Source organism: Parasteatoda tepidariorum, chromosome 4 (assembly GCF_982258835.1).
Source record: "Parasteatoda tepidariorum strain Cologne lab strain chromosome 4, Ptep-v5.0, whole genome shotgun sequence".
NCBI lineage: Eukaryota > Metazoa > Arthropoda > Arachnida > Araneae > Theridiidae > Parasteatoda > Parasteatoda tepidariorum.
In genome coordinates this window covers 117,497,030-117,512,617 of record NC_141758.1, presented here as the reverse complement: position 1 = coordinate 117,512,617, position 15,588 = coordinate 117,497,030, and the positions used below count along the sequence as shown (strand labels likewise).

Genomic DNA, 15,588 nt, shown 5'->3' with positions numbered 1-15,588 from the left:
TTTTCAGAAATCTTTATATTCAATCTACAACATCATGAAATAAATGTTCATACGTATCGAATTAAAATATAAACAACAGTTCCTCAGTTATTATCACCAATCTATTGAACACTAATGTGGATACATATTATTAAAAAAAAAAAAAATAGAATTTCTTTTTTGCCTTGACAGCAAGTAACTGTTAACTGTAATACCAAGCAAGTGCACAGTCATAAGCACAAGAAACAAAAAATCTATAAAAAGGTATCTAATATTATTGAATAATAAAAAGGAATTGTTCTTTTTATACAAACAAGACATCAATCACTCTTTGTTTCTAGGATTTCACAGTGGTTCCGTCTCCTAGCTATTACTTGGAAAGAACGGCAAAGTCGACAAGGGAATGGTAACTTTTAAAGAATATACAATGAAAACCAGAAATTCACAATAAACGAAATAAATATTTAAAAGGAACAATCATTAAAGTAAAAGTGATAAATAAATATTTTAATTACAAATGTTCGAGTAAAACATTTTATTTCAAAATTTAAAACTCTTCTTATTTTTCGTTTTCTTAAGATCCATGGAAGATGAAACTTGATTACAAGCCTGAAATGAAAAAGAAACTGTAATTCACGATTTACATATAATAATAAAAATACACTTAGGTAAAGTTTTTGGTAGTTAAAAATCCTATAAATAAAATTTTTCTCAAAAAAATTGCAACATTTAGTTTAGGAGAGAAAACTATTACAACTTCCAAAGGCTATAGGTGACAAGAATGTTACCCAATATCTGCGCAGAAATTTGATTTTAGATATTTATTACACCATTTATTTATCTGATGTATCAAAACCGTTATGAGTAAAATTAGTTGAAGGCAAAGACTGAGTAATCCAAAGTTAATCTGACAATGATTATTGACTTGAAAATTTAAATTTTCAGTTAGTAGCCAGTGGCTGGTAGACTAATAACTTAGCAGCTAATTTTTCCTCCAACCAAATGAGTCAATAATCAATACTGAAAGGTCATTTTTATTTAATTAATGATCCCGATCATTAAGACACAGTTCCCAGTAGAACACCGAAGTCAAGCATCACTGGCTGGAGTCAGTAAGCGGGTAGGTGACCACTTTGATCATCGGTCCTCGTTAAACTGTTTTACCATAAAGTGCTCGCGCACAGGTCGTCGGGCTACCAAAACGGAAGAGCCAGGATCAAAATTGTGATGTCTTTGGATCATCCTCGGGGATGTTTCCCGGACCGTCGCCCCATTGTGCAGCTCTAGTGCGACCGTAAATAAAAGAAAGCTATGAATGTTGTAAAATGTTTTCGTTAAATGTTCACGGAATGGTTTACTGCATTCATCTAAACTATCCTTTACTATATTTCGGGTAAAAGTACGCAATGCCTCTGTGGCTGAGCATTATCTACGGCCCCTAGCCAAATTATTCGACGCACTATAAGATTCTATGCAAAATCTTAATTATTAGGTGATACTATACAGCTTTATTGCTTTTACGCGGTTTGCACTTGTTTACGTTTAAATTAAACGATATATAATGTAAATTAGACGATAGATTATATAAATATTTATTATATCAGGTATTATATGAGTACATTATTATTAATTCGACCAAATCATTAGACGCACTGCAGTGTTTTAATAACTGCATGCTTTGCACGAGTGTATTTGCGATACTTTTATATTTAAACATACATGTAATGAGTGTTATTCTAGAGATTTTTCATATACTTCCTATTTGTAATTATTTTTAAAGTATTGCATTAAAATGTTAACCAGTTAATACACGAACGCAAACAAGTGCAAACTGGTTTCAGTCGTGTAAGTCAATTGATAATTTATATAGAATCTTTAGTGCGTCAAATAATTTGACCAGGAACTGATACTAGGCAAAATCGTGGCAAAATCTAGGCAGATCAACATGATTCGAAGCTTGAAAATATGCGCCCATCCTCAAGACTCGCCAGATGTGAATGAGGCATAAATATATTCCTCACTCACATCATGGAGTCTTGAGAATGAGCACCTGTTTTTAAGCACTCAAAACACTTAGACTTTTATTATCATCAGCATATTTTTTTTAAGCAAATGAAGTTTTATACATATTGTCAGTGGATAAATACAATATAAAATGGTAGATTTCCGAACCTGTGCAATATTTCCTTCATTTGGACCTTCAGATCCCGAATCAGAAGTTTCTCGTTTGACAGAAGTTTTTCTGTCCAGTTCTTCCTTATCTTCATCATATTGTATTGGAAATGAAGATTCAGATATCTACCTCTTAATCGGCATTTGAGACTTTCTGACAGTTGATTTTCTGAAAGTCAATAGTAATTGTATAATTTGATTCAAATTCAATTATAAATGCAAGTTTTCTAAAAAAAAAAAAACTTTTGCTAACTTATAGAATGAAAGATTTTTCGTGATAGAGCGTTCGCAGTCTCATGAGCTGAACCGGGTTTGAATCCCAGCTGGTCGATACGAATTCCGCATTCGCCTTGCACCGACCACATTACTGACGTAAAATATCCTCAATGGTAGACGGATCAGAGGTTAGAGTCCTCTTGCCATCAGGCTAACCTTGGGAGGTTTTGCTCGCCATGTAACCCAAATGTGGGTTAGTTCCATCAAAAATTCCTCCACGAAGGCAAATTTCTCACACTACTTGATACAGGAGTTCCCTTGTCTTCCAGATTAGGTTCAAAATTACAAGGCTACGGCATTAGTAGTCGTGAACCATAAAATCGGATCGGCTGTTCAATGACAATTTTAAAATAAAATGCTTATCTAAAATCTTAATTTCTATAAAATAATTCATGATAACGTAGTCACCTTCATCATAATGTAGGGATTATTTTTATTCAAGATGATTTTTCTAAGATATGGGGATAGATTTGTGCAATAACTTCAGCAGTAATAGTTAACACGAAATTTAAAATGGTACAATACCATAAACAACAGTTTTTTTCTTCAAACAATAGAATACACTTCAATATACTTTAACTGTAAGAAGATCAACCAATCTTAAAAAATTTAAAATAATGTTTTAAGTTTCATTACAAAGCAAATAAAGCAATTAATGAAGAAAATAATAAAAATATGAAACAGTTACTAAATGCACATTTTAAAAACATGAAAATTTGGTGCTTTTTACAGTTCTTATATATATTGTATAATTTTGTAATTGAAACTAAAACCCATAGAAAATACACAGCATTTTGTATCTTATATAATATGTCTTTTGGTCATACTGTAAAAAATTTAAAAATACATTAAAAAATTTAAAATAAATGGATGTGTATAAAGGTACTTTGAAAGTACCTTTCCAGGGTGCATAACCAAATTTTTCAACAAAAAAGCACCTCTTAAGTACGTTTTAAGCACTAAAAAATATTTTTAAGCACTATACATAAACAAAATGCAAAATAATTTTCAAAGACTTTACATGATCATGATAAAATAACCAGTTTCTGACAAAGAACTATTTTCTTGATTATATTAGCCATTATAAAACAATGCAGAGGTTTTTCCGTTTGATATCAGAGGGAGGAAAATGATGCCCGAAATTGAGAATATCTTGCAAAATGCAGCAGAGTTTCAGAGAAGAAAAAGCAAAATAAAAGAAGAAAATTAGTAAAAAAACAAACAAATATAACATAAAAAATAATTAATTATTAATTTACAATAAAAACAATTATTATCTTCCAAAGCAAAGCAGATTATACAAATGAGACTTAGAATCTTGCTTTAAACAGAAAAAAATAATTTAATTATGTTAAATCTTAGTGGCATAATACAATTAATTATGCATTTTGGTGTCAGATGTCAAAAATCTAAAGTGTATCGAGATTTTTTTTTTAATTTTTTTTTGTAAATCAAAATGCAATATGTTTCAACACATTTGTGCAAAATAACCTGTCTTGTTACAGTTTACTATAATAATTATTTATTGTATTTTCTGTTATTAGTTTGATTTTTTAAAAAAAAAACTGCACTTGTGAGAGATTCATTAATAGAGGTTAAAAATTTTAAATGATACAGCCTTTCATTTAACAGCTTTTAACTTATTGAAACTGATATTTAAAAGTTAATAGTCATTATTTCCAAATCTTCAATTTTTTACTTTGAACATACCTTGTTTGTTTAAAATTATCAAGTTTAAAATTTTGGTTACCGATAGACCTTACGGTGCAATTGCCAAACTAGAAATTTGTACGTGTACAATGCAGAACATAAAACTAAACTTTTTGCTTTCCTAATAAACTCATATGAACAAAAGTTTCTATATTCTATGTTTATACATAATTTAACATGTTTCTCATACATTCCTTAGTTTTTGCCAGCTCTTTTAGGGTAAAAGTGGAAACAGTTATCAACTTTGGAATGCAAGCAACATTTACAAACTTTCACTGTACAATTACAATTTTGAACCAATTGTCAAATATTTACCAACAAAACAATACAATTAAATGTTAACATATAGTTGGTTTGCAAAAGAGCTTTCTTTTTAAATAAAATGTGTAGTAAAAGGTTATAATGAGATTGAGCAACGATTTTTAGACAAACATTGCTGTTAGCGATTGTAAGAAAATGAGTGATTAGTTGGCTTTGCTGAGAAAGAACAATTTACAGATTTCATTGGATGACAATACAAAAGCTTTCAAAAAAGAGTGCAATAAAAAATATATTATTAAATTAGAATCAACTAATTTTTGGAGAATTTTATAAAGTTATTAAAACATTTTGAATTGTTTCCCCAGAAGAAAAAATACTCCCAAAGAATTGAAACAAACTTGAACGATAACTGGAATCAGCCCATGGACTAGAAGAAAGAAAAAAAACATTTATAAACAGAAGCTAACCCATTCTTCTGTCTCCACCACAATCTTTGCCTTTAATAAACTGCATAGTCCCATAGTTTCCAAAGAGGTCAAAGGTTTCTCCATTCTGTTAGCAACTGTGAGAAACTGCATAGTCCCATAGTTTCCAAAGAGGTCAAAAGTTTCTCCATTCATTTAGCAACTGTGAGAGAGTTATGTGGCATTCTAGTTTAACAGGGTTATAATAGTAAATTTTAAAGCAAGCAAAATATTGCTAATATGATGCCATTTCAGCTGTTTGGTGATAAATTTCCATTTAAAAAAAACAGGGTAAAATAATTTAAATTAAGAAAAAAAAATTCTGCGTTCCTTTAAAATTCCCGATTTTTCCATGTTTCCATCTAAATTCCTCAAATTTTTCCAGTATAAGAAAAATTTCCAAAAAATTCCAGGTGGGTGGCGACCCTTATTGTATATAAAGCAAGTATTGCGTATGATTGTGCAAATAAAATGCTCCAAATGGCAAAAAATAAACTTGTCCCAGACTTTTGTCATATTACAACAATTTTGAACTGTTTTTCACACTTTCAACAGGTTTTTGAAGTGTCATATCAAAAACCAGTTATTGATATCAAAAACCAAATTATGTTCAAAATTGCAAAGAGAGAGAGAGAGAGAGACTGATAGTCAAAATCTGTCTTCAAGCGTCAAGATTTGAATATGATCTGTTTGAATATGATCGAACACATTTTTCTTTTTAAACTTCCTCAATTCCTTTATATTTAATTGTTAAAAACCGAGATTATTTTTAAATTACATTCAGCTAAAACAATAATAATAATAACTTACTCTGAAGTTCCATAACTTTTTTTCTTTCAACGGAACAGTCTTGCATGTCTCTTTGAACATTCAAAAACGAATCGACTATATCAGCATCAGAAACCTGAAACAGATTAACTAAAAATTAGTTTATTTCTTAAGTTTAAAAAGTAATAAAGTTGACACAATACATATACAGCTCGATAGATATATACTTGCATGCAGTAACAATTTTGAAAGGTGAATTTAAAGTGTTAATTTAGTTAATAGGTAATAAAAAAGCTGTTTCTTTTTTAAATGGTAGCTTTCACAGAGTATTCAGTAGCCTGGAACTTTAAAAAAGTGACTTAGGAACCAAAAATATTTTTTCTTTATATATATATAACTGTCGGTGAACAGCCGACCCAAATTTTTCGGTTTACAACTACTAATGTTCCACTCCGTAGCCTTGCAATTTTGGACCTGATCCAGAAGACAAGGAAACTCTGAATCAAGTATTGGGAGAAATTTTGCCTTTGTGAAGGACTTTTTTATGGAACTAACTCGTATTTGCGTTATATGGAGTGGAAAACCACAAAAACCTTTCACGGTTAGTCTGACGGCAAGGAAACCCTCACCCATGATCCATCTACCACTGAGGATATTTTACATCAGCACTGTGCAAGCCGGGTGCGGTATTTGTATCGACGCTGCGATTTGAACCCGGTTCACTTCATTGGAAAGTGAAGGCTCTATCCTCTGAGCCATCACGGCTCATTTTTTTTTTTTAAATAAGAGGAACTTTTTTAGAAAAAAATGACAAGTTTATTTAAAATCTGCTCTTTTTTATAAGAAAAGTATGTACATAGTCCCTGCCAACTTGAGGATGATTTTCTCCAGTTGTAGTAAAATAAAAATTTTATTACTACTATCAGCAGAAATATCTGTTTTATTTGGCTCAGAGTTCAAAAATAACATTGTATTAATTTTCATCCACTTTTATAAATATTAATCCTTTAATATGTAGTGGTGGTCCAAATCATTTTAAATAAAATTTAAAAATCCAAGAAAGTAATAAAAAGCATAAACTTTACTGCAAATTTAAATGCATTTAAAATTTTATAGAAACTGCGTAAAAATCGGCAGTTATGTATATAGTGACAGGGTGCGTAGCCAAATCTATCAACAAAAAATAAGCATCTTTTAAGTACTTTCAAGCACTTAAAATATATTTTTAAGTACTATATACACTAACAAAATGCAAAATAATTTTCAAAGACTTTGCATGATCATGATAAAATAACTAGTTTCTGACAAAGAACTTATATTAGCCATTATAAAATGATCAAGAGATTTTTCGGATCGATATCAGAGGGTGGAAAATGAAGCCTGGAATTGAGAATATCTAGTAAAATGCAGCTCAGTAGTACATGAGAGGGCAATCTCACCGAACCCAGTTCAGTAGACACACATGCGGACTCGCAAGTATTTCATTAAACATGTAAAATGATTGGCACTTTCATAAGTTAGGGACCGACGGTGCGCCGAAATAGATTGTGATTGAATGAATTGTGAAAACGTTGCATAGAACAATGTGAAAAGCACGCTTTTGCATAATTTGTGGTGAAAATCGACATGGTAAAGTAAAAAATCTCATTTTCGAAAAGGGAAAATTAGGCACTTTTTAAAAACACCCAAAGAAAAAAGCACTCTCAAGAGGTTTCAAAAAATGAAAATCGAAAATAAGCACCTTTAAGCACTTTTTAAAAACGCTACACTTCATGAGTGATATCAGATGCTCCAACAAAGATATACCTAAATAAAGGTAATGAATGAACACAGACTTGCAACTAATTAAGATCTTCAAAAAATTGATAATGAACTGAAAATCATGCATTTGTATTAAAACGATTCAAATTTTTGCAAAAATAAACATAAAAAGGCACATAAAATTTAAGTTATATTACTAATTAAAATTTAGTTTTATTACTATAAACCTTCTGTAAACTGTACAAACCAATGTCAATCAACAACATTTTTCATACAGCTAGAAGACTGGTCATCTTTATAAAACTATAATGAATTAACAATTGGGCTACCGCAATTCATTGTAAACATATTTTTATAGGGTGAGTTAGAATTTGATAATGCTACTATGATTTAATCATGCAAAATTTTACCACCAAAAAGAAGAAGTTAGAATGTATTTTTGTGCAATTTTGTGTTAGATTAATACCAAATTGCACTAGAAACTAGTTTAGCAAAAATTCCCTCAATCAACGCCAACCCATCTAAATTGGAAAAAAAAGTGGAAGAAATCCCTCATTCTATGTTTGACAAAAAAAAAGAAACGAAATAGAAAATGAGCACCAGCATCAGCTAGTCATTTGATACGAATTTTTTGAATTTGGTACGAATTTTTTTTAAAAAAAACAGGGTCTTCAGGGACCAAATGTTAAAATCAAAGGATAGAAAAGGAACCAAAATGAAAAGGGGTACTTTACAGGACCAATATCTAAAAAAAGGGATAGAAAAGAAACCAAAATGAAAAAGGATACTTTACAGGACCAATATCTAAAAAAAGGGATAGAAAAGAAATCAAAATGAAAAAGGGTACTTTACAGGACCAAATGTTAAAAAAGGGATAGAAAAGGAACCAAAATGAAAAAGGGTACTTTACAGGTCCAAATGTTAAAAAAAGGGATAGAAAAGGATCCAAAATGAAAAAGGGTACTTTACAGGACCAAATGTTAAAAAAAAGGGATAGAAAAAGGGCACTTTACAGGACCAAAACTCTAAACATACTGCTTTTATAAAACTTCATCAAAAATTAAAAGATGGAATACTCAAAATAAATGTGAAATTATTGAAAACAAAGTGAACTATAACTAGATAATTCTAAAAAGAGTAAAAACACTAAATGGAAAAATTTAAAAATATTAAAAAAAGTAGACAAGTACAGTTTGCAGGCGTAAAATCATATACTTATTAACATTTGTATTATTCGTTAGATTAAAGGCATTTAAGTTCATTTTATAATCCAGTAAAATATCTGGAAAATAAGGAAAATATGTTATATCCATGAATGAATTTATTTGTGTTCTTTTAAATACATGCTTGCAAGATATAAATTTTAAAATAAATAGAAAAATAATAGGTTAGATAATAGAAAAAAAACACTTTTTTTAAAATCTTTGTAAAAATAATTAATCATTTATTATTGTGAGATAAGAAAACAAATAACTATATGATTTGGTATTTTGGAGTAATTTGTAACAGCTAATTTTAATTGAATTTGGATTTATTTGAAACAGCAATTTTAGTTTTGAAATAATTGGTACAATTATAATTTTGTAGTAATTTGGAAAAATAATCTATTATTATCCACTAAAAATTATTGTAAGAATAATTTTTGTATAAATAATTTAATGTTTGTCCTTCATAAGTGGTGAAAAAAAGAATAACCAATAAATTAGTACTGAACAACACTACAAAATCATGCACAAAACTAAAATATCTATACCAACACAATTATGTAGCTAAATTAATTCCAATATTTTTGATTAATTATTATATTTTGCCATTTCAGATGGCTTTATGTTATTAGATTAAGCAAAACTAATTCTTAGTAGTTCATCCCATCAAATTAAAGATTAACTCTATTCATCACTTGGCATGATGCTGTTGATTGAAGTCAACTCATGAAAGTTAAAATTTACCACAATAAACCAATATTCTACGGAACTTATTTATTTTGAGGGACCGTAAAAAACTTTCCACGCTACCTAGATTTAACTCACCCTGAATTGATGCAGTTTTAATAGGCACCAAATGCACTAATATAATACAGGGTGGTTAAAATTAAACGCACAGTACTCAGAGGCTCATAGCTCTGGTTCTACTGGACAGATCCGAATGAAATTTAAAATATACGTTATGTAGAACATGCGCTCGAGGTTTTTGCAATAAAAAAAAGTTGAAATTTTTGCCGAAAATTTCGTCGAACTTTTATCGAAAATTTAAACTTTTTTTATTGCAAAAACCTCAAGCGCATGTTCTAAAAGAAGAACCAGTCCAGTAGAACCGGAGCTATGAGCTTCTGAGTACTGTGCGTTTAATTTTAACCACCCTGTACATTGCATCTATATTAGTATCTTTGGTACCTATTCAAACTACTCCAATGAATACAACAGCAGTGGTACCTATTACCAAAATTAATTAAGCAACATTAGCCTCAATATGTTTCTCCTTAACAAATTAGTGCCATTTTTCATTAATTTTGGTTTATAGAGTACTTAGTTTATTTTTTTTAAATTTTAACTAGTAAGTATTACCAAAATTAAGCGACCATTATTGGAAGCAAAAATTATAAGGCAATTTTTTACTTTCCTTCTAAATGAACTAGTACCAATAATCCATTAATTTTGCTTTTTTAGTAAATATATAAATTTTTTATATGTCCTTTTTGGTTAACTGGGTGCAAGTAAATTCAACTATTTTTTTACATTCTCTTATTATTTTAATTAAGTTTTCTGAACATCCATTTTGTTGTGTTTAAATGTAATAAAAAACAGTAAAAAAAGAAAACCCAAATAGATGCTATTTAAAAATAATTACACAAACAAGAATTGAGTAATTATTTATATTGAGTTTGAATGATTGTGAAATACTGAGTCACTGCCTTAAAAATAATGGTTAGAATCAGTTTCTTTGGAAGAAAAAAAAAAGACTTGGGATTATTTTTTTTTCTTCGTAAAACCTGTATGCTTTATATTGAAAAAAAATCCAAATAGATATTATTTAAAAATAATTATACAAATAAGAATTGTGTGATTATTTATATTGGTTTTGAATGATTATGATCATTGTTGTGCATGGTCAATAAAATATTTGTCAACAAATGCATGTTTTAGCATAAAATAACAGTTTAGCTCAGTCTACTGACAAAGATCTGGATCTCTTGTTTATACTATACAAAATCTAATTTATATTTATGTAAGTTTAGGCTTTAAACCTTTTTCATTGTAGAGAATGAGTGAATGATCAGAAATAAACTGATCAAAGAATTTTTGAGTGCCACAATTTTGTTAACGTAAAAATTATGCCAATAGTCCTAACCCATCTGCCATAAAACACTAAAATATTTAACTGGTCGTTTGAGTTAATTGAGTGGGAAAACACTGTTCTATAAAACAACTGGAGAAATGTCCATTTCAGGTTTATTTTCAAAATGGCAAAAATATTTTGAAAGATTGGTTTTTAAGGTATGTAAGCATTTAAAATTTTCTATAAAGAAAGTTTTTAAAGGTAAATAGTTTCTGAAAGAAAAACATAAAACTATAATAATTTTAAAAAACACTTGTAAGGAATAATAGAAGTTCTAAAAACAAAAGAATAAAAAAATAGCAGCAACTAACCTTTAGATTTAGATACTGATTCAAGATTCTGTTTGCTTTCCCATTGGCTAAGTCTTTTCTTTAAAGCAATGTTTTCCTGATAAGTTAACAAAGCATGGAAAAGAGTAGGCACTAGAATGTGCGTTCTTAGCTACAAAAAATTTTTTGTTTTGTTTTAATCATCAAATATATGTATATTTTTACAATACATTTACACATAAATATTGAATTCATAAGGAAGTAATAATAATGAAAGAAACAAGACTTTTTGATAATGCATATTTATCATTCTTTCATACTTCTTTAGAGTTCGAAACTTATAAATTACAAAAATACATTAATATGTACTGGTTAAAGCGAATTGTATAGAAATATTTTGGGTTGCACGATTTAAATCACCAACATCATTAATTGTACAATATAACAACACATTGTTTTTAAAATTTACTGATTCTGTTTGTTTATCAATGTTTATTAAATAAATATATATAAATAAATAACTGTTATGCAAAAAATACGCATAATATATCATCAGTCGTTAAAAAACAAAATTATTTATTTAATCCTTTTCTCAATAAATAAAAATTATTAATATAAATTAATCATCTTTTTATTACGGAACCTTGCAGAATCAATACATTTTAAAAGACACTTGGTAAACACATTTACATAGAATTCAAAACCATTACACGGTTGCTGAAATGTTTTGTCCTCACTTTCTTTTCCGACAACATACTTGAATGTGTAAGGTTAAGAAATGAACCTTGGTAATAGTTTAAAACAATTAATAACCAATGCATGATTCCTTGACCATTTCTTGGTGAAGATTCTCATAACTACTTGCATTCATACCTGCCAACATTGGAGAAATAAAATAACGGAGATTTTACTAGCGACATTTTTTAGCCTACGAGTGAAGTTCTGATACATCAAACATAATCATGTAAGTTAAAAGGAGAAATTCAAAATTGGAAATAATATAAGCACTTAAATTTCGCGAAGTAAAAAATATGTATATAAAACTTAATCTAAAGAAGATTTTTTTAAAAACCATTATTTATAATTAAACTATAAACACTCAACATACTACATTACTGGCAATAGCACCATCTGTTAAAGTATCTGTTAAGGAATAAGAGAAGTATTTGTGACATCAGCAGATATTTTATTGCCAATTTCTTTTTTTTAAATTTCTTCAACAAATACGGAGAAATTTGAGAATATACGGTCATAAAATACAAGAATTTGAGAATATATAGTCGTACAATTCAGGAGACTTGGCAGGTATGCATTATGGATTTTTCAATGGTCAGAGATGTCTTGTGGGGCTTAGCACTTACAGCCACATACTCAGAAAGATATCTAAAATTTATTATTTTACTTAAAATATTACAAATTACATAGATAAAATATTCCTTAATCTGGCAATTTGGGCTTTACGTTAACATTTTACGAAACATTAATTTTTTATTCTGATTAATATCCTACTCTTTCAATAATATTTTATTTTCAACATAATTCATCTATAATTATAATTAGAAGCATCATTCACTTATAAAATCCTGAATTACGAAGGCAAAGTATCATTTACTTTTAATTTTGTTTCATTTTAAAATCAACAAAATCTACTTCAATTGTAACAACCAATAACACTTAATTTCCATCATAATATTCTTAAACTGCAACATATATTTATAAATATTACTGAATAATTCAATATAATTTTTATACATAAAAGGTGTTACTGTTCCAGCATAATCATGGGAGCCACTCTAAAAAAATTTCAAGACTAAACTTATTTTTTGACCATTTAACACAATCTAGCGCTGTTTACCAGAATTTTCATAAATTCATAGCTCACTGACTCCAAAATGTATCTTTCCATAATAATGGCACAAATATTAAATCAATAATTTGATTTTTTTTTTTTACATTTTGTTAATTCATTTTTTCACAGTAAACAAGATAAAAATAATAGTTAACCTAGTAGATCTTTTGGCACCAATCACTGGATAATAAACCACTAATTTTTGCATGAAGCTGTTTATATATCTACTCTTTTTTTTTGCTTCATCATTATTTATTTCCTGCCTTATCCCTATAATTTTCTCTTAAATAATCCTAACCTTGGTCATTAACTAAAACGTTAGGGGAAAATGAAAACTTAAAGCAAATCTAGATACAACAATAGTACAAATTTCGTTTAAGCAAGCAGGCACTAAAGTTCAATCAATTCCATCCTTTCATTGCGATGCAACATTATTACTAGATCCCTTCGAAATAAATATGAAAAAATAACAATGTTTTCATTAAAATGTAATATTTGAATAAAATTAACTACAAAAATAAATAGAAAATGCTTGTATCATTTTTAAGGTAAAAAGGATACTTTAATTTATAGAACAAATGGAAAAAGAGTTTAATTGATGAAGTTCAGTCTCATGATTTTTTCTCAACACTGATTTCAGTCCCCAGGACTGAAGAGGGACACCCATGATCATAATTTACAATTCCTTAATCTATTTTGATAATTAAATGTAGTATTTTTGTTTTTTCTCTTTTAATAATAATGTATTTTTATTCTCCTTAATTTTATTTTCAATGTCAGTGAAAAATATGAATCATATCACGGGGAAGAAGAAAATCTTTTACTGCTTGTTTTCTAAATGAGTGTTTTTAGATAAAATAATAATAGAGGGGTGTCAAAAACACACCAGACAATAAGAAATAGTTGAATATGATTTATTTCGGTTTCTTGCTTTAAAAATCTCAACAAAACTTGTGTTTTTACCAAGAAGCTCATTCTGAAAGATATATTTTTGCACAAAGGCTCATTTGAAAAATAACATTGATTATTAAAATTTTCCAACAGAGAAAAATGTATGATTTTTTTTTTTAATTTATTAAGAAAATTTCAATAAATTTTCCTGCAATGATCCATAAACCTATATCACGTATTTGTATTTAATATTTTTAAGGTGTTGATTGTGCTCTTTATCATGGCAGCTATATCAATAGTGTTCGGGATACTTAGTTTTTTAAGTTTCGGGTCAGCAATTTAATTTCAACCATTAAATTTTTCATAAACATAATGCCAACTATGAAATCAAATGCCATGATTTTTCTTTGTAAAGAATATGCACGTTTTTGGGTCAAATTTCCCTTTTTCTTTTGCAATGAGTTATAGAGTGCTTACACACATTTCATAAGATGACCGAATTACCTCGAGCGATTCTATTAGAGCTGTCCATTGGGTCAAACATAGATTTTTTAATTATAAAGCACTTTTTATTTCATTTAACTTTTCTAATAAGATCCGAAACCGCTTAGTACTCACAGAAAAAAAAGACGTAAAAACATATCCAATTTTATAAAACTCACATTGCAACTATGACTACAAAGTGTGTTAATACACTATCTTGCCAAAAGTATCCGGACACTTAGTTGTATGGACTCTGGTCAAAAGTATCCAGTCACTTTGTGAAATGGACTCTGGCCTAAAGCATCCGGACACTTAGTGGTATGGACTCTGGCCTAAAGTATCCAGTCACTTAGTGGTATGAACTTAGAGCGTCCTGAAGCACATATTAATATGATATTGGTCCCACTTTTGCATCCATGACTGCTTGCACACGCCATGGAAGACTTTCCTCCAGTTTTTGATAGGAATTGACTTCCAATCACAGCTGAAGTGAGTGCTTGCAGTGAGGATTTGGCTACGTCATCTGCGCTCTAATTCGTCCCATAGTTGATGGGATCGGGACTCTGAGAAGACCAGTCCAGTTTTTGAGCACCCATTTTGTCAAACCACGTCTTTGCAAGCCTCGATGTGTGATTAGAGCCGTGCTGGAAGAGAAGTGGGCTGAAATATTGCCATAAAGTTGGGAGTGCAGCATTGTCCAGAATGCCCACCTTGCCCGACCCGAGGATCGAACCCAGGACCTGTGGCACGGAAACGTGAAGTGCTACGACTCAGCCACCGGGCATCTTTTCAAGTAAGAACCACATTAAAAGAAAGAAATTCATAAAAAATACTTTAAATCTTTTATATTTTTACTTACTTCATGGAATGATAAGAGACAAGGCTCAAAATTAAAAATTAGAGACGCTCTATTGACATTGAACAGAACTTGAAATCTCATAGATTCCTCGAAACGTTCTAATTTGAAGATAAAATCATCCCTAGTCAAATCCATGTCTAAACTTCTTTCCAGATTTCTCATGATCGCGTTTGTTTTCATTTTAACACGTACATTCAAATCCTAGATTAATAATGAAATATTTTAGATTTTTATAATATATATATATAACTATATAAACTAGTTTACTCTAATTTAGTTCAATTTTAGGCCTGCAAGGCTCATACGCACTTGCAAAATAAATTAATTTGACCAAGTTTCATGTAAAGTCATAATATTACTCAAAATGCTTGACCACCACCAACTCTGCTTAGTATGTATTTAAATTTAGTTAAATAAAGTAATAATTGAAAGAGTTTAGAATTACACAGCACTATGTTGCAACAACTTTTAAACTGGTAATGGCAGATGTGTATTGAAAGATGTTTTAAT

General features: G+C 29.3%; 1 protein-coding gene across 2 annotated transcripts; it reads right to left on the bottom strand.

The window, feature by feature from the left end:
- Positions 1–420: 420 nt before the first annotated feature.
- On the bottom strand, positions 421–12,117 carry LOC147812635 (uncharacterized). Of its 2 annotated transcripts, none has more exons than XM_087161960.1 (6): positions 11,858–12,117; positions 11,039–11,168; positions 8,615–8,673; positions 5,673–5,766; positions 2,152–2,320; positions 421–588 (listed from the first exon to the last, which is right to left on the bottom strand). In XM_087161960.1, exons 1-6 carry the CDS (start codon positions 11,861–11,863, stop codon positions 444–446), a joined length of 603 nt encoding a protein of 200 aa, XP_087018086.1. In that variant the 5' UTR covers positions 11,864–12,117; the 3' UTR covers positions 421–443. The 2 variants fall into 2 exon arrangements, with proteins under 2 accessions (XP_087018086.1, XP_087018085.1); XM_087161959.1 differs by having other exon boundaries at positions 11,870–12,098.
- Between the last annotated feature and the right edge of the window lie 3,471 nt (positions 12,118–15,588).

Bases quoted from the DNA above. Each gene is read 5' to 3' on its own strand.
- LOC147812635 (XM_087161959.1), bottom strand. From the start codon at position 11,947: ATGTATCAGAACTTCACTCGTAGGCTAAAAAATGTCGCTAGTAAAATC. The intron at 5,767-8,614 runs GTTAATAAGTAT...AATCTGTTTCAG, and splicing joins ATCTAACGAATAATACAAAT to GTTTCTGATGCTGATATAGT. The intron at 2,321-5,672 runs GTAAGTTATTAT...ATTGACTTTCAG, and splicing joins AAAAGTTATGGAACTTCAGA to AAAATCAACTGTCAGAAAGT.